The following is a 19484-nucleotide window of genomic DNA, read 5'->3' as shown; positions in this document are numbered from 1 at the left end:
ATCTCGGTAGCCGTGCGAACAATATCACTTATACCTCGGGTTACTTTTTAGATAGATATTTCTATACAGATCAGATACCAATTAGCAGCTCCGTGAGGAACGTAAAAATGAGTCACAATCCTGAAATACAAAATGCAAGTGGCAAAGTCACTTAGTGCTTTGTATTTCAGGATTGTGACTCAAATAATTTTACATGTATTTGAGAGACCATTCGGCTTTAATCGGTTAATTAGCAATTAATGAGATATTATGATCTTTAAGAGGATGATACATCTATAAGAGTATTAAGACTTACAAATTAATTTTGTGGAGAAACGTCGTGAATTGTAATGTATATCTAAAAGTAATGCCTATAACAGAAAATTTTTGTATAAATAGTTATTATAGTAATTGTTGATTTTTGCAAGAGCGTAATGAAAATGCATGTTTCGAAGTAACCGGGCGAACAATTGTTTGTGCCGGTTAGCCTTTAGATAGACCTACTACCGGTCAAATACCAACTAATTAGATTCTCTGTGAAGAATATTGCGAGAGTGAGTTTGAAATATAAAATGCAAATGACATAGTAGTGCTTAGCAGATATATTCAGTAATTTTACATTCAATTACATTCGAGATATCGCTCGGCTTTAATCAATTAATTATCAATTAATGTTATGATTTCTATAACTATGCCATCTAAAGTATTAAGGTAATTATATAAACTAATTTTGATGAAATAAATGTTGCAAATTATGGCGTACAACTAACAGTAATGCCAATAATAAACAATCTTTTCAAATAATAATTATATTGTTGATCTCTGGAAGCGTAGCGAAAATGGTCGTTTCAAGGTAGGCGTTTGTGTTAAATTCCACTAAATATTGCGACATATTAAGTAATTTGTTTGTCGAGCGCGTTTAACGCACACGTGTGCGAATGCATGCGTCTTTCGAGCGAGGTTTCCATGCCGACATGCCGGTAAATAATGTTAAACAGCGCCGTGTGAAGGGGTATATTCCATCTGCACCCCTTTATTACGTCGGCATTGCCTTGCAATGGTATCATTTTTCTGTCGCGAGAAACCCTGGCGCATTGTATCTCGCACGAGAAGCTGGTCACCGCCTTTGAGATATGAAGGATGTTGAAAATAATACAGACTCGAGTCGCAAAGGGAACGTCTCAGGGGGAGAGCAAAGAGAATATGTGCAAAATTTTATAACGTAAATGAATAAAATTGTCTAATTCAGAAAAAAGTTTGCATTTGTATAATTTTTCTTGAAAGAAATATTATCGCTCGCTGTCTTTTGTCTTACGTTTAGCTCTCCTTCTACAATTTCTTTTTCCATAAATCAAGAGAAATTTCAGTAACGGTACAATTACAACTCTTTTCTTTTAACCGAAAGAATCTTTAGTCTTGCAGACGATTCGACGTCGCGTTAAAATTATCGACAATATTTTTAATCGCTTTAACAAACCGTATCGAGAAAAGATATTAATGATATTCGCGCAAAGTTTATTCGGGGGAAAAAAAAAAAACAACAGGGCGCAACCAACACTGTTCGAAATTTCCTTCCGGATAACGCAGGAAAGTACAGAAGATCGTTTTTTTAATTGCACTTTTGAAAGCTGTTAGAAAGCCATCGGCAACCCCGATATCAGCCTCGCGATCTCTCTTCGAGCCTGGGATTGCCATAGTTTCGCCGTCCCGCCCGAATCGTTTTAAATTTTTCCGCGCCGTTGTGTGGGGCCATCGAAAAAAATTGTAATCGAATTGGAGTATTTTTCCAATTGGCAATCGTCGAGCGGCCGGACATGGAACGATGAGCATCCAACCGCGTCCTCTCTCGCTCAGCCACTCGCTTTATTCACCTCTCCCGTTCCCCCGGTTCTCCCCCTTCCTGCGACCACCCCTCGCTCAGTACCGAATTAGTTGGCCTACCGCGAAAAATCAATCTCTCCGTTTTTTCCGCCTGCCCGGTAGATTCGTCGACAACACCACCGTCGATTTCACTGTCCGCAGTCAAAGCAAAAATTTACAGATACCATCGATTCCCAAACCGTGAATACGAACAGATCGTGTCATGTTTTACTCCTACATAGTACTTTATAAGCTTTATTTATAAACTTTTAAGTGATATTATTTATACATATATATATATATATGTATTTATATACAGCTTCGTTTATGACTATGTTTTAAGATCGACATGCAGTTTGCTTGAACTAGAAATTGAGATAAGATTAAGCAAAAATTAGTTATCATTCGTTATATTTAACTAAATATGACCTTTTTATTGAGTTGAACATTTTTTGGTCGATTCACTTATTATTAATATTATTTATACTCGAAAAGAGAATGATTTCGCTGAAGTATTAAAAATTTTTAGTTATAGGAACTTAGATATGAAAATAATTTTGTTTGACCCATCAAAATATTATATATCATTATATAGGACGGTCAAATTACTCAGAATGTTAAAATTTTTACAATGTTGCCATCAAAACGTTCTACGTGATTTGATGGTCCAATGAAATTATTTTCAGATCTGTATGTAGTTAAATTTTTAGATACTTTTTTTTAGTAAAAAACCGTTTTTCTGTGTAATAAGGTATCTAAGCCGAGAATAAGGTCCACCTAATTTTATTTTAAAAAAATTATTTACGGCGATATTGAAATAAAATGAGAATCAAATCTCTATTTTATTCACTCACAAAAATAAAACATATTATTTATATAGAACATTTGTAAACGAACGAAAAAAGTTTTTTTTAAACTCTGAGTACATTGGGTCTTATTATATGCATATGAATATAATAAGGCCTAAATAAAAAATACATTAAGAATAACAAAGAAAATGAACATTATCTTTCTAAATCAGTTTTAAAACGATTATTATTAATAATAAAAAGGAATTTTCTTAGGACTTATTTTACTCTCAAACATTATAATTATTTAATTTTGTCTGTAATCAATTCTTTAATCTTATTATAAAAAATAAAGGAAATATAAAAAGCAAAATAGTCGAACGATGAAAATAACGTTTTCTATTAAAAGAAACTTGTTATACCGATATCAGGCCACAGGATTGTTCTTTTAAACTTCTAAAGTTGCGGCTGCAAGACGATAAAGTGCGGATGTCGTATTTATCAAAACGCATGCGGAACACGAATTACCCACCGAAATAAAGTCGACATCGGCACGCGAGGTAATAATTCCCCGGTGAGAGTCAGTGTGCCGCCAAAGTGCAATCGACTTCATTGCAACGGGAACAAAATTCTATTTTTATTGAAAATACCGGAACGGATACGGCAGTGAGTTTTCTCGGTACCGAGCGACACATTTTTTTCTCCTCCTCTTTTAATGCTATTGAAATATTCGAAATAAAATATTATTGTTTAAAGGATAAAGCAAAAAAATCTCTTGTCCGTATCGGTTTCCACCAATGAACTTTAATCTTGGTTCAAGCCATCTTCATCTTTTTCTAGTTTTATAAAAATTAGGATAAGTGAAAAATAAATTGAACCGAGATTAAAATTAATCTATATTGGAAGAATATCATTTTTTATAATTGCATTTTCATCTACAGTCAAAGAAAAACATAGTGATAGCAACTATAAAGCTGACAGCTATGCAAGTTTTATATATAGAATTAATGCACACGTAGTTGAATAATTTATCTTACGATTACAATCAATAAATGTAAAATAATTTATTCGATTATGTACATTTGTTCTGCATCTCGCACTTATTTAAAAAAATGTCATAAAAATTAAGTTTTTCAAAAAAGAGGAAAAACTATTTTTTAACTTGACAGAAAATTATTGATTAATCAAATAACATTGTCAAAAGGAATGTATCTAATGCGATCAAATATCATTTTTGTTATTTTTTCATTTCAAAATCTTTTAAATAAGGAATAAACAATCTTTTTTTAGTTGTGATATTTTTTTTTATGAAATTAAGTTCAATTTTGACGATTGATAAAATAGTATTTAACTGATTTACGATAATAACTTGAAAATCACGGTTTTTTAAGTTTTGAAGCAAGACAACAATATAAAATTTACACAGTTATCATCTTTATAATTGCTATCACAGTTATCATCTTTATAATTGCTATGCCTGAGTATAGTGTAATGTATTACAATCTTCACTAGACAATAAACGTCTTAAATAAAAATGAAGAAGTGATTTGTTAAGTTCTTCAATAATTAAGATTTTTGAATGATCTAAGCGTTTACATTGTTTGTTAGCATTGTAGAACTATCGCTATTCGACATCGACATCACGCTCCCGCGTGTTACGTGACAAACTTTTAAAAGGTCTGCAGGTGTGCTTCCCGCCGGGGTTAATTCCGGTAAGTGTTTCCACCGAAACGCCCGGGACTCGGTATCGATTTCGGGCAAGTCGCCCAGCAAATCGCCGAATTAGTCGGCTATCGTTTATTTTTTCGACGTGGCTCTCTCGCGATCGCGTGACAGGCGAGTAATGCGCGCGGGCTCGGCCCGACAATGGGTCCATAATAATATAATAGATCGCCGTGTAGTTTCGTCGGCGTTTTGGCACACGAAAACCGATAAAAAGCGAGACTCGAAACGGAAATGACTTTTAGTGCTACGCTGAAATTAGATTATCATCGAACGAGGAGACGTTATGGCTAAGGGAATATGAATGCCAGTTTCAACGTTACTTTATGTGTATCATAAGAAGAAAATATCGTGAAATATTGGATATTAATTTAAGTCTCTTTAATTTTAACACGACGTGATAACACGGTTTTCAAAAAGAATGATATCCTGTCTAGATCAATAAGCCGAAAATGTCGGCGCTCAATTTATACGAATCTGTCAACCGTATTATTATTACCTTAACTCAACTGTTTCTTTTCAGATTTGTGACATTTTTGATTTTCATTTGTTTCATGGCAAACAATTGAGAATATCAAGGATAACGTTGGTCGGATTTTGTATCGTAGAATCTAAGTAACCATATTCCGCGAGAGAGAGAGAGAGAGAGAGAGAGAGAGAGAGACTCTTTGATAAACGATCGTGATGTACGAGATCGTACAAGAAAGTGCGGGATTCTAGAATGAAATTTTTATTGTCGCGATAAACGTGGAAAGGAGGTAGAGAAGCCTCCGTGAAAACTATACGTAAACGCGGGAGACTCGTCGAGGTCGGGTATCGGCAGCGGGTATCCGAAGAATCGAAGCTACAAAACGGTTAGTAATTTACGAGCGAACCCGCTCGTAAATCTAACCGAGTGAAGTTGCATTACCCAATTCCATTTATCTCTTTGAAAAGATGCGGCTCCCCGTATGATTCCCCCCGAGCTTTTATTCCCTTTTACATTTTCTGCAATCTATTTTTCGATTTAGCACGCAAACAAACATTACGCGCGATTTAAAGCTAAACCATTTGCCCATTAATTGATCCAGGCGAAATATTTTTGTCGCGGCGTATAAAATAATGTACTTTTAACGAATAACAAACAGGGGACAGGTGTTTAAAACCGTGCGCGTTATACATTCTTTTTAAAATCCACCGTCCCTACTCCATCGAGGGGAGAAGGGGAGGGGAGGGGAGGGGGAAGGGGGGAAAAATTGAAATAAAAACTCAGATCCTATTACAAATTCTACAAAAATATCGGCTAAAATGTCATGCAGCAAACATACAGCTGTAATTGTTATTAGAGTTTTATTACACGTGTATAGTTTTATGTACCAGTAAACAACTTTGCCTAAATATAAAATTAGTTCTATCAACGTCGTACGTATAACATTTTTTTAAGTAGCTAATAAAAAAATACGGAAAGAACGACTTTGTTGAAGTATCTAAAAATTTAATTGATGCAGATCCGAAAATAATTTTTATTTGGACTATCCAAATAATTATGTACTCGTAAAACATTAAAATTGGTTGCTAAAATGTTGAAACTTTTAACTGTATTGTGTATTGTCAACACTTAAGCGTTCTACATATATAAATTTTTAATGATCCAAATTATTTTTAAATCTGTATTTAACCAAATTTTTAGATATTTCAACAAAATCGTTTTTTTCCGTGATGGCGAATAAGGATTGGGCCCTATAATTGGTGCACAAGATAATATATATAAGAATAAATATATAATATACAACAAAAATTACGTCAATTATATTACATCACATATTTTGGCTCACTTTTGAACCATCTTCTCTCTCTCTCTCTCTCTCTCTCTCTCTCTTTCTCTCAATACATTATGATAAAATGTACACAAAACAAAAGGAAGAACAATTTTGTTAAAGTATCTAAAATTTAGAAATATAGATTTGAAAATAATTTTGTTGAACCATCAAATTAATTACGTAGAAAACGCGAGTATGATGAGCAATGCTATAAAAAGTTTCAATATTTTATCAACCAGTTTAAACATTCTATGTAACTATTTCGATAATCCAACAAAATTATTTTCAGATCTCTATCTACCTACATTTTTAGATATTTCCTCTAAACTGTTCTTTCCGTGCACAGTTAGGAACGTTAGGACGTCTGTGATAGACCTTGATGAGTCATTTTGCAATTAAAAGAGATGCATCGTTTACAGAAGATTGATAGACCGTAGAGAAAATGTCATCAGCCAAGGTCGAATCACGACGAGTAACTGTAAGATCTCTCTTCTCTGTTATAAACTGTAATTTGGAAACGTCGAATCACCGTCGCGATCGAAGATTAATTAATCCGTGTTGTGCGCGATTCAATCTTCATGACGCCGTGCGTAACGCAATTGAACGCAATTCTGTGCAGCCCGAAAAGCCCGATGACGATCATTGAGAGGGTGGCGTTAAACTTACGCGTGACCTGCTCGCTCGCGCACACGTGTGCCGTGCACCGGGTTGGGAAAAGCTGGAAAACGCGCGGCGCTTTTCCAATGACAATCAGACCGCAGCGACCGCCGACGGAATCCCGTCCGCGTTCCGCCACGCCCAATAAAAACCTCCTCTCTCCCTCACTGCCTCGCAACCCCCGGTTTTCTGCCGCTGCCCATCCCTCGTCCCTTCGAAACCATCTCGTCGAGCGGCCTAATAAATCCGACAGACGGGATTGGCGTGCGCTATCAATTAAAAATGATGAAACCGAACGGCGCGGCGCGCGGCTCGCCACGGATAGAGCGAGCGGAGAGAGAGATGCCCGCTTGCGTTCGCGAGCAAAGCTGATTCCGCAACCGCCTTGTCCGCTCTGCCGTAATAAGCTTAAGCGATTAGGTATACCTCGGGGGCGGCCCGAGACGGTTGCGGTGCTACGGTTAGCGAGAGACGCGGGGGTGGTGAAAATAAACGAGGGAACAAGACGCGCGCGCGGACCCGTTTGAAAAACTGGGAAAAAGCTCGCGGAAGGGAAGAGAGAGAGAGAGAGAGAGAGAGAGACGACGGAGTGCGAGAAGACGGAGCGAGCACGCCGGCAGCTCACGGTGGGTTTTAAACGCAATTTAAATTTTTAATTGCGAGTCCGTCGACCCCGAGGAACGACGCCTTCCTCGTCCTCACGCGGCACTCTGTTCACGTTTTGTTCCAAAGCGCGAACCAACCCGTGTGTTTGCTTAAAAATTCTTTTTTCCAAATTTCCTTGACACTGACTGGACAAACATTCCTATTCATCGTGCACAAGAAATTGTAATTTTAAAGAGAGAGAGTGTCTTCAAGTTAAAGTGTTTTTTGTATAAATAACAGCATGCTTAAAGATGTATATTACATGTATTTTTTTTTAATGAAAAAATTACAGATTTTTTAATATTGTATTTGAAAGTAATTCAAAAAGTTTCACGGGAATTTGGATAAACAAATTATTTCAATAAGAAGTAGACAGTAGTAGTTTTTCAAAAGTAATTAAGATAAAATGAGAAAATTTTTACATTATATGTACATTGTACATTATACAATTATATTGTTAAATATAAATATTGATTTTATTGACGTATAATTGCACTGTTCTGCCGCGAATCTATGCTGCAAACTTTTAATTGTACAAAGCGGTCTTAAAATTAAACGTGATGCACAAAAACTAGGCGTGTCCAGGTCGTATTAAAACTACTTTGAACAATTATTAAATAAAATAACAAACACACGCAAATATATTATAAAAAGATTATAAAATTAAAATGATGAATAAATTTTAATTTTATTTTTTATTTTGCGAATAATTATAAATTTTATATCGAAGTCTGTCGTTATATTATCGGCAAGAAGAAAAGATTACGAATATATTGTATTTCTGACTTCTTGAGTACAGTATTGACAGTACATTGTATTTTTCACGCGCATTGCTGTTTATTATAAACAATATTTTATTACTTTTTTGAATGTATCTTATTGGTGGAATAATTTGGTAATCATAATTTAAAAAAAAATATATATATATATATGCATGTGTGCGCACGTTTTGTATATATTTATCCATGTATCATATCGCTAACATTCACGAGATAATTTACAAAAGAACTTTATATAACAAATCTTCAAAATATAATTACTTACATAATTTTTCTGTATTCAGCTTCTGCTACTAATTGTTTACCTATCATCTGTTCCACGCAGAAAAAAACCAGGAAAGATAAATTATAGGGCAACTTTATTACCGAGGCGACACGCTTATCTCGCAATATAAACCGCTTGTTAATTGCGGCAATGAAAGCTCCGGTTTTCTAAAGAAGTTCAATCTTGCCTACCTTCTAGCTGCTGTTTTATCCTTCTTAAGGTCCATCTATAATCCACTTAAGACGCAAAGATAATGCCTACGTTTCTCGTATTGCGTGTTTAATGGTAACTCTAACGAGCCGAATACCCGCGACACTACGAATTAGCGTGGTTGCCTCGATAAAGCCCTAATTGCAATCGACGCGTAATCTTAACCATCGCCGGCAGGCGAGAGCCCTTTGCGGCAATGGAAACTTAAAGCGGGCGCCCTGGTAAAAATCAATTCCGCGTTCGAGAAGGTAGAAAGAAAAAGCAGGTGCTCGTAAGACTCGCCGGCCAGGTTATTATCCCATGTTGCCGAGAGCCCCGCCCAATAGCGTAACAAAGTGGCGATGCTGACGAGACTTGTGCCGAAATCTCATGCATGATCTTTTTTCTGGCTCTTTTAGGATCTTCATCTTTCGAAAAAGAAGTTCATAAATTTACAAAGGGTAAAATTGTTATTTTCATTCTTTCATTGCGATTTATAAATATACTACTATGTAAATCGATTACTTTCTTACATGTGTATTTCCTTTTACATTGTACTTTTTCATATTCTTTAATTATTTTTACTTTGCATACACAGATCCTGCAAAGGCTTTTACCTGAGAATAGTCATTTAAATTTTTATGTGAGATTAGAATACATTATTAAGTGTCAAAGGAGTAATGGTAACCCAATCCTTCAAGTTAAATAACATTTTGTTATTTTAATTTCCACACGTATCAAAATGTAAATCAATCCATTTCTGTGGTTAAATTTTCTTCGTTTACTCAAAGTAAAACGAATGGCTGCGTTCAGCAAAAAAAAAAACTAATCCATTAGCTTAGTGATTCTTTAATATGATTAGCTTCTACACTTACAATTAGATCCAGCGAAGAACTAAAGGCAAGATCCAATTCTATTAAAGAATCAGCGCAAACCGATTAGTTTTTCCTGCTGAACACAGCCAATAACTTTAACGTATGCACTTAGTAAGTATATAATAAATTTTGAGTCAAATTTAATATTAAAATTTTGACAAATTAACGAGGTATACAGGGTAGTGGCGATCCAAAGAAATGATTAAATAAGAAACGATAATTCAAATTGAGTATAATTCGGTGTTACATTCGATTCGATATAAATTTAACAATGTAGAATAAGAGAAAAAGAACTCGAGGATTACATCAGTCGGAATTCGGACGACGGTTCTGTTGAACCACCGGTAGCTGCGCTACTGTGGACCTGGCGGAATAATATACGTGCCGCTCGGCAAGCGTGCCCCTGGGAGCCTAATCGATGCGTCGTCGCACGCGACTGCGTGCTTTTATCGCTGTCACGCACATAATTAATTTAATTTAGTCTAATACGTCGGCCCAGTGCGCCAGGCAGCGATTGTCGTTCCGATTGTTTGCACGGAAACGCCAACGTTAACCCCCCGGCCGTTTTCGCCGAACACGATATTCGTATCCATCAAATTTCGGTCGAGGAAGAATAAATCCTACTATATCGTGCTTCGCAGGTCGCAAATTTATACCGCCCCTGTAACTAAGTACACGAAAAATGTTCGTAGCAACGTACCTTACGTAAGATTATTTATATACCTAATCGTAATAAATTTTATGATATCTTTATGATAGTTTTGGCCTTACATTAAAACGTATATTTTATGCTATAACGTTTTATTATATACTGCGATAGTCTTTGAGGTCCACCTTCATTTTGCAGAATTATCAAAGTATTTTAGTATTAACTGTAAAGAAGAGGTAATATGCAGGGTGTTCCGGAAATGTACATTTTATGCTATAACGTTTTATTATGCTGTGATAGTCTTTGAAGTCCGCCTTCATTTTACAGAATTATTAAAGTATATTTTAATATTAATATAAAGAAGAGCTAATATATATATGTGTGTGTGTGTGTGTGTGTGTGTGTGTGTGTGTGTGTAGGATGTTTCGGAATCGCTCAACACCCGGCAAGAAGGTGATTCTTCATATAAAAATAAGTCGAAAATATAAAATAAAATTCTTTTGTATAGACATTTTCAACAATCTTTCAATTAATAAAATAAATACATTATTGAAATTATAATATTTATTGCATTATTTTAAAATTAATGTCAAATTCAGATGACAGATTGATATAGAAACAGCGATGAATAGTTAGATTGGGTGAACTCCAAGCAGATTAATTGTAGCTAGTGAAATGTATACACATATGTGTACTTAACAAATATTTAGACTCGATTTTTTTCGCAAAGGATTTTTTTCTATACGAAAAAATTGCATTCGATATTTTCGACTTACTTTTATCACTTCTTTTCCGAAACCACTACACTTTCCGGACATTTTGTCACGTAGAAAATATATTTCGTTACATATTTTCCATATAATATATCTTTTAATATATTTTAATAACAAAAGAAAAGATTTGTGTATATGTAAAAGCAATTTAAATAAATTTAAATAAATTTATTAAATGGCAAGGAGATATAAAAAGATTTTTCATGTTCCTTTTTGTATTTCATAAAGAGAAAAGGTATTTTTCAATCGATTATCATCACTTTGAACTTGGAAAGAAAGCTTTCTCCCTCTCGAATTCACGTATTTTCAAAGTAGTGTGAGGAAAACGCGTTACTTCCCTCCCTGGCCGATCTGTGAATTCATAGAATGACTCACCTGAACACGAACTTCCGGGAGGTTCACCTTCATGGCGAGCTCCTCCCTGGAGTAGACGTCCGGATAGTGGGACTTCTCGAACGCTCTCTCGAGCTCGTGCAGTTGGTAAGTCGTGAAGGTAGTCCGGTTGCGACGATGTTTCTTCTTGCCCCCGTTACCGTTTATGTCCTCCCCGCAGCCTGCGCCGAGTTCCTCGTCACTACCGCCGCCGGTGGAGTTGCAGCTGTTCTCACCTGGAAGCCGCAACAGAGAGAGAGCGGTCAGGGTCTCCTCGGAAACGGTCGTTACGGGTAATAGGAGCGGTAATGGTGATCGATTTATCTGGAGTCGCAGCTATTACCCCTATTATGCGCGCATAATAGTAGCTATTAGAAGTGTTGCAACGCGCGTGGCCGCGCGGAATTGCGTGCGTGCGTGCGTGCGTGCGAAAACGCGTTACGCTTGTATGAGTGAATCAGTCGCGGCGCGCGGTTTTAAAACGCCATTCGCGGCCTGGATTTCTTCTCCTTCTATTTTTTTTCTTTTTTCTTTTACGTTTTGTGATCGAGCGAAAAGTACGATGCGTTACGCTTCATTGAATGTAAAAGAGACAACGAGGATTAATTAGAGTATTTGACGTTTAATGTATGCGATGCTTACATTAAACGTTGGAGAACGGAAGGACGCCGGTTATGGACGGATGGATTACTTTTCTCGGCGAGCGTGCGAGAGCGTATATCTGTATAAAGTATCGGTTGTCATATTTTCTTTATATATGAAAATACAATATAATCTCGCAGTGAGTTTGCAAAAATAAAATGTGAATCAGCACGATGAACCATTATGGGAGTTAATGAACGTTCTTCCCATATGATTTTGTCGGATAACGAAGCGAACGAACCAAATTGCTATTTTTTTCTTTCGTCAATAATTTGAAATAAATAGGAGACACTTCTTCCTTTATGATATTAATGCGAAAGTGGAAGATGGATATTGGTTATCGAGAATAAAGCTGTGCCAGGAAATAATCATTTATATCTCCCTCTCTCAATATTTCTAAAATACAATAAAATATTTTATAATCGGAAGTAGTAACGGAAAAATGTTTTTTTTTCTTTTTAATGATTTTTGCGCAATTAAATGCAGACTCCTCAAATCTTTTTGAAATAAGATACGTTGCAAAATGTAAGCTGCTGTCTCTAACAAAAAAAGTTTTATGTGTATACATATATGGCATATATAATATTTGTAAGAAGAAATAATGTAAGAGAAAATGATATGTGTTTGTGAAATTATAAACTACACTTAATACGATTAATATAAAGTAACTTGTTATAAAGTGACTTATTAAAAACTTTATATTTCTGGATAGAAATAAAAATATGCAGAATAAGTCTAGTATATACTTTTGCGATTAAGATATAAAGCCAGTAAAGTAAAAGTCAAGTCGGAAACATTCTCATTTCTAGGTGCTCGAAGGAAGGATCATCTGCCCTGGAAGAATCATCTAATCGTCTAGAAATAAACAAGAATAATCGCCATAAATACGCGACCAGCACGCACTCGTTTCATACCTGGGTAACATGTGTACGTGTATTTGTGTAACTGGACTCTATCGTTTCGACACTACTTATCTGACGTTGCCTTATTAAGGCAACGGCCACATCGCCACGTCGTTATCGTCGTTAACGAAAGGGTCAGCGCAACGAAAGCGACGGGGATTTATTTACGTTACCGTACAATCACGCGATCATTTTCACTGCAAATAACGATGGCACATTCCACCGTATTTGTGTATTTAGAAACGTGGCCACGAGTATTCGTGCCCAGTATTCCGGTCGAGGTCTAATCGATTTAAGCGCAGAATTAATTGTCCGACCGACTACGATATGCCGTGCCGGGCGCGCACTGTGCTTAATTGTTTCACTGTCAAAGCGCAGGTGCATTGTAATGAGATTTGCATTGGCGATGACAGCGCTGGCGATGACATCGTGTGCCGCTGTAGTCTTGAAAAGCTTCGTTTTTATACGATATCACGATACCTCTGCTTGATTTATTCAGGAAATGTATACGCGAGAGATTATTCGTGATTTACAACAATTGTACACGTAGACAGTTTTGAGGCAAACTACGAATTTTGCTGGTAGACTTTGAGTTAGCAGCGGAAACGTATTGATTTACAACGCTAACTCTAAAATCTACATATTTTGTGTCTTTTGACACAACGGTAGATTGATTCTGCGTAATTTCTTCGAGCAATTACTTGGTATTCCGTTTTTAAATTCAATTTTCATTTTAGCTTTATCTCACAAGAAGTTTTTTTCTTAAAAAAAAAATATTACGAGAGAAAAAAAATGTACGCTCGCGTGCACTGCACAGTTTCGTTAGCCCGTTGCTTCGAGGAAAAATACTACTACTGTATCTTACCGTGCACTTTTACCTACTTTCGTATAAATTACAATTTTCTTCGTAAATTACACGATCGTCGCCAGACCGTGCAATTTCGCGGATTAAATCATTAAGTGAGTAATCACTAGGTAATTTTCGAGCACTTTGAGTCGCTATGAAAGAACTTAAAGCGCGTCAACACGCGGCACTTCCACCGAGCTATTACGCTATCTCTTTCCTTGCAAATTACACCTTTCGTTGAGGTTGATGATTGCTCGCGTCTGAACGCCCAATCAGAATTCGTTTCATTATTTTCATTTTCAAGGTAATACCGTTCGGAAAGCGGAATTTCTTCACAATTTCCTTGTACATTAGATTGCTATAATTAATAATTATTAATCATATATAAGAAATTATTAAATTAAAAATGTGATAAGGCTCGTATGAATAAACATTTGAAACTAATAAGAAAAGAGCTTGCGAGCCGAACTAAGTGTTTTGCATTGATGTGTAATTATTTTAAAATTAGTATCAATGCCATAATACATAACAAACATTTTAACTTTTTAATAAACGATCATCCTCAGTGTTACAATATTAAACAATAATTAAAGCTAGCCGTTAAACTCGTAGGAATTTAAAACGCACGCGGAAATGTTATTAATTAAATGTTATAAGTAATTATTAATCATACGTACAAGAAATCTTTATCAATCATTAAAAATTCATTATTTTTATTTGCTATAATCGATCCAAATGTTATGCATATCGTTAAACGATTAAATTTAAACCAATTTCTTGAATTAAATTTTGTTATTTTTAACTTCCATGTATGGCCAAATTTATTATTTGGACACATTTTAATATAAAAAATGTGGTTAAAAAACAACCACATTTAATCAATCCATTTCATTGATTGAATTGTGAAAGTTCAAGTTTCAAAGTAAGCAACGTTTATATTAACATATGCGTTTTTGTTAGTAAATAATAAATTAAATTTGAGTCACACATTTAATACAATTCTTGAATCAAATTGTTTAACTCCATTATTTTAATTAAATTAGTGACATATTGAACAGGAGTAGTTGCGACCTTTAGAAGTAATTAAAAGTAAACTCAAATTACAATATGACATTATAAATTAAATGAAGTATCAAAGATTTTGATAGTAAGATACACGAATGTTGTGACAAACTTTATAAAGACTTTATATGGATAAAAATTGCGCGGTGAGCAATTAAATGACGAATAAAAATAAATTTTAATCCTTTGTTTCACAGTCCAGGCTCAGGTAAGATTAATACGACTGCACGTTATTACACAATGCGGAACGCGTTGCGCTCACTGGGCGAACTATTACGCGATCATTTTCCCTGCAAATTACATCCATCCCGGATGCTGCGGTTACTCGTCGACGAACGCCCGATCAAACCTCGCATTATTCCCGTCCCCGAGTGTAATATCGTCCAAGAAACCGAACGGCACCACCGACGAAGAGATTGATCCTGCGGGATCGCGGCAGCAAATAGGTATTTTCCACCGTGCACACTCTCCCTCCACCCCTTCCTTTTGCCCTCTACATATCCGCGCTCTCCCATACTCTCTCGTAAATCCTAACTTCATCCTGATCCGTCCTGACGCCGACGTAGCGATCAAGGGAAGTTTCTCTTTTCGGCACTACCCCCTCTCATACATACATATTAATGTATATATATATATATATATATATATATATATATATATATACATGTGGATATACGTACATCCAGGTACTTCTCATTAACTGCATAATTAACCTTCTCTCGCGTCGCAGCGCAACGCGTTAAATCGAATTGTAGGGGGAATAATCGGGGCTGGCTCGCGATGGCGACGTGTTTGCGATCCTGCGCAACCGCGTGCACGCATCTAACACACGCGCGTCTCTATTGTATTTTGTATTCGTGGCGCCCACGCATCTTCGTGAGAAGCTGTGCCCGATACTAACCAACAATCTAATAACCTCGCCTTAGCTGGCGATTGACCCGCCTGTACCGGCTAATTATCAACAACAATCGATAATGCCTCCCTCTCTCTCTCTCTCTCTCTCTCCCTCTCTTTCTTGAGAGTTCTGATGCTACCGTCCCATCGTCCTTCCCCCCTTCCTTCGCACTTTCCTCCTTTTCACGGATCCCTTCCGATCTTCTCTGTCCCCTTCATAGACGGAATTGCTAGTCTCCTAGTTATTTCTTGACGTGCATCCGCTTTGGTGATTACTCTGTTCAGATTGATCTCCTTTCTTTCTTCGAGGACAGTCTGTTTAAGAAGCTAAAGAAGCGTAAACCAATGCCAAACAATTGCTAGGAGATAATTTTGTTTTGACAATATTTGAAAGAATTTTAGAGAAAGTTACAAATTTCCATCAACAATCTAAGATCCTGAAATATCATTAATTGTTTCTTTTCCATTTAGTGAAGATTTCTAGTACAAGTATCTAGTAAATGCGAGTAAATGTTATAAATGTTTAAAATTTTGTAGACTTTGGAGAGAAGGTTTTCATTAGAAACAACGTTTACTACTTTTTAAATATTTTTATTTGATTATTTTCACATTATAGAAACATTTGGATGTTTGAATTTACATTTACATTATAAATGAAAGCGGTTTCTAAATTCTGAATTGATACGTTATTTAATTTAATTGTAACTGCTTCGTACCAAAAAACGCACGGCAATTAAATATAATTCAAGCTTAATAGCGTTATCGCTATTTTAAGCTACTCAGTAAATTTTAATTATCCAATCGTGAGATTGCAAGACAGGAATTGCGAGTGTTTGCAGATTCGTGGCGATCGAAGGTTATTAACTAATTTAATTCCGCTTTCCGAAAGACGTGCACGCCAGAAGTTTATTCGTGCATCACGCTCCGTGAAGTTTTAACCTGACACCCGATAGAAATTTACACCTGGAAGTTGCGTGTCGTTATTCTCACTCTTAGACACACCAACGAAGATTACTTTCAAATAAAAACATCTGAAAAAAATTGAAACAGATCGTCAAATAAGTTTACAATTTATATATCTATTGATTTAGATATATATATATATATACACGTGTATGTGTGTGTGTGTGTGTGTATGTATTGTATATTATACATCTTAAAATTATGCACATAGCGCGAATTAGAATTGCTATCGACCTTACATAATTTTTTAATACCTACAAATAAATGATCAGGAGACAAGTTGACATTTCACGTCGAGTGTGCTAACTCGAGGAAAAATTTAAAAGGGAGAGGAAAATAAGTACGAATCATCCTATATGCTCATGCTGCTTCCGTATGCTTTGCCTCGTACAGATAGTATACGGATATATTCATGGAAGCAGATTTCTGTGATCCCGGGTAGGCCCGGGTAGGTATACACGTTTGACTCGAATAACTGGATGCTTCGTATATATGTGCGCGGATACGTCTACGCAATAATTGGTTTCGGTCGGGACAGAGTAACCATCGTGATTAAATCCTACGAGGCAGCTGCAGGGTGGCGGAGCGCCGTCGCTCTTACTACTTGCCGCCCTGTTATATCGAGGAGTACATCCCTGAGAACGACCTGTATTTTCGTGGATTAAACGCGACACTATGCCCGGAAAGCGAAAGTTTATGACATTATCCGAGAGTTGAGATCAGAATTGGCTGGAGGCAGTTGATAATCAAAGAGCGTTATTGACCGTTTTTCGCGCGTTATGAAAATTTAAGAGAAACGTGTACTGTAATTTGGCGAATTTAAGTCCATATAAAGATTGAGGCAAATCTATTCTTATAACGAAATTGAATTAAATTAATTTTCAAAGCAATATAACACTCTTGATAACGACCAATAATCGAGCAAACAAGATGTTTGAATAATGGTAATTTAATTATAATCGGTATACGATATAATGTAAATGTTTCAACTCACAGAGTCTTCGTCAGTGCAATATAAATATAAATAAAAATAAATAAAAATATTAAATTTCAACATATCAATGTGAGGAGTAATAATAATTAATAATTTTCTTCTAAAATTATAAATATCCATTCTCTTCAAAGATTATTACTTGAGTCAAGATAACTTTGCCACACCAATAGATAACAAAATGTCCAAACGAATAGATAACAGTCAAAATATTCAAAACTAAATCCCCATTTAACAATGAGAATCGTGTTAGTCCTTTGTATGTAATATGAATCAAGATATAAAATTGTTCTCAATCAAAATTATAATTTTTCGAATTATGATAGTTTTTTATATTAAGAAACAGTTTTTTAAATTTAATTATTGGGTGAAAACTTACGTAACATAGTGTAACACAAATTGATCAATCAAACAATAGTATGCTGTTAAATTAAAATCTTGTAATAACCACCAACAGCTCAAAAGTGACTAATTGTAAGATAACCAGATTGTGTATCATATTATACATAAAGAAACCTACAATATTATATGTAAACATCGTTATTGATTACATTATGACAACTAGTGAGAGAAAAACGCTATTAGTTATAATGTGACAGTTCTCTTAGTATATTAAAATATGATCCATCCAGCACCTCTAGATATCTTTCATATAGTTGATATCATTTTTTTGTTCTTTAATATGAATCATCTTTGTAATTAATCTTTTCTTGTAATTATGTTCAATTTCTAATATTTTGATATTCTCCCAATCAAATGTGTGGTTAGACTTTATGTTCAAAGATAACAAAATGTTCAAAGATTGTTTGGAAGGATCTAATTTTATGTTATTTGTATGTTCTTTAATTCTAGTTCGTAATTGTCTTTTGGTTTGTCCAACTTATGGAACATTGCAATTTTTGCAAGAAATTTTGTAAATAACATGACTATTGTGAAATAAAATTCGATTTTATCTTTTCAACTCTTACAAATTTATTCAATTTGTTCACTTATTGTGATTGATGATGGATTTATTAATAAAAGATGTTGCCACTTCTTGACATATGGAATTACTCTAAAAATCTTTTTTATTAATTGAATTTTCTTTTATCATTTTATCCCGTACGTTAGTTTTGTATACGAATAATTTTTCTTTAATCTTTTATTAATAACATTAAAAATGAAATCTAGAAATAAATAACGTTTTCCAGTAACATGTTGATACATAATTCAATATTTTTGCCATAAGACAGAGGATGAGATAGTAAAATAGCATGGTTTATTAGACTAAAGATGGTTCTTATTTTTTGACTCTTTGGGTGGTTACAGTAAAACGATAAATATCGTCCAGAGAAAGATTTTTTATAAAAGTCCAGAGAAAGTTTTTTTAAATGAAAATAAGATATATATATATATATATATATATATATATATATATATAGAGAGAGAGAGAGAGAGACTCAAATCTATTTTTATAATGCATTTAATTATGTAACGAAAATAAATAGATAATGTATATTTTATTCTTCCTTATAAAAATAAATTTTTTTAAAAGGGAATAAGACACAGATATGAAGAGACTTGTTTTTGTAAAGCGTTGTGATGACAGATAAAAATAATTCCGAATGTTTTCGCTGCTTTGCTATATTACAATTTTATGTCGCATCATACAAATTTTACATCATGTGAAAAAATGTGTTTATATATACATAAATATATATACATAAAGATATGTTCATATATATATATATATATATATATATAGTATATTTATTACACATAAATATGTCATATAGATCATATCATATAGATCAAATCTTGTTATAAAAGAGATCAATCGAAGAAACTCACC

At 34.9% G+C, this 19484-nt stretch overlaps 1 protein-coding gene across 3 annotated transcripts in view; it reads right to left on the bottom strand.

Moving 5' to 3' along the window:
* Positions 1 to 19484, bottom strand: part of LOC105153712 (retinal homeobox protein Rx1) — a 75229-nt gene that overhangs the window by 32157 nt on the left and 23588 nt on the right. For all 3 annotated transcript variants that reach the window (XM_087406371.1, XM_087406373.1, XM_011068722.2), the window contains exon 2: positions 11356 to 11588. In XM_087406371.1, the coding sequence (XP_087262497.1) occupies positions 11356 to 11588 (233 nt within the window). The remainder of the gene's footprint in view (positions 1 to 11355; positions 11589 to 19484) is intronic.

This window comes from Acromyrmex echinatior, chromosome 5 (assembly GCF_024713525.1).
Source record: "Acromyrmex echinatior isolate Ae372 chromosome 5, ASM2471352v2, whole genome shotgun sequence".
In the NCBI taxonomy this organism is placed as follows: Eukaryota; Metazoa; Arthropoda; class Insecta; order Hymenoptera; family Formicidae; genus Acromyrmex; species Acromyrmex echinatior.
The sequence above is the reverse complement of the archived record's forward strand: the minus strand, read 5'-3'. Positions and strand labels throughout refer to the sequence as shown.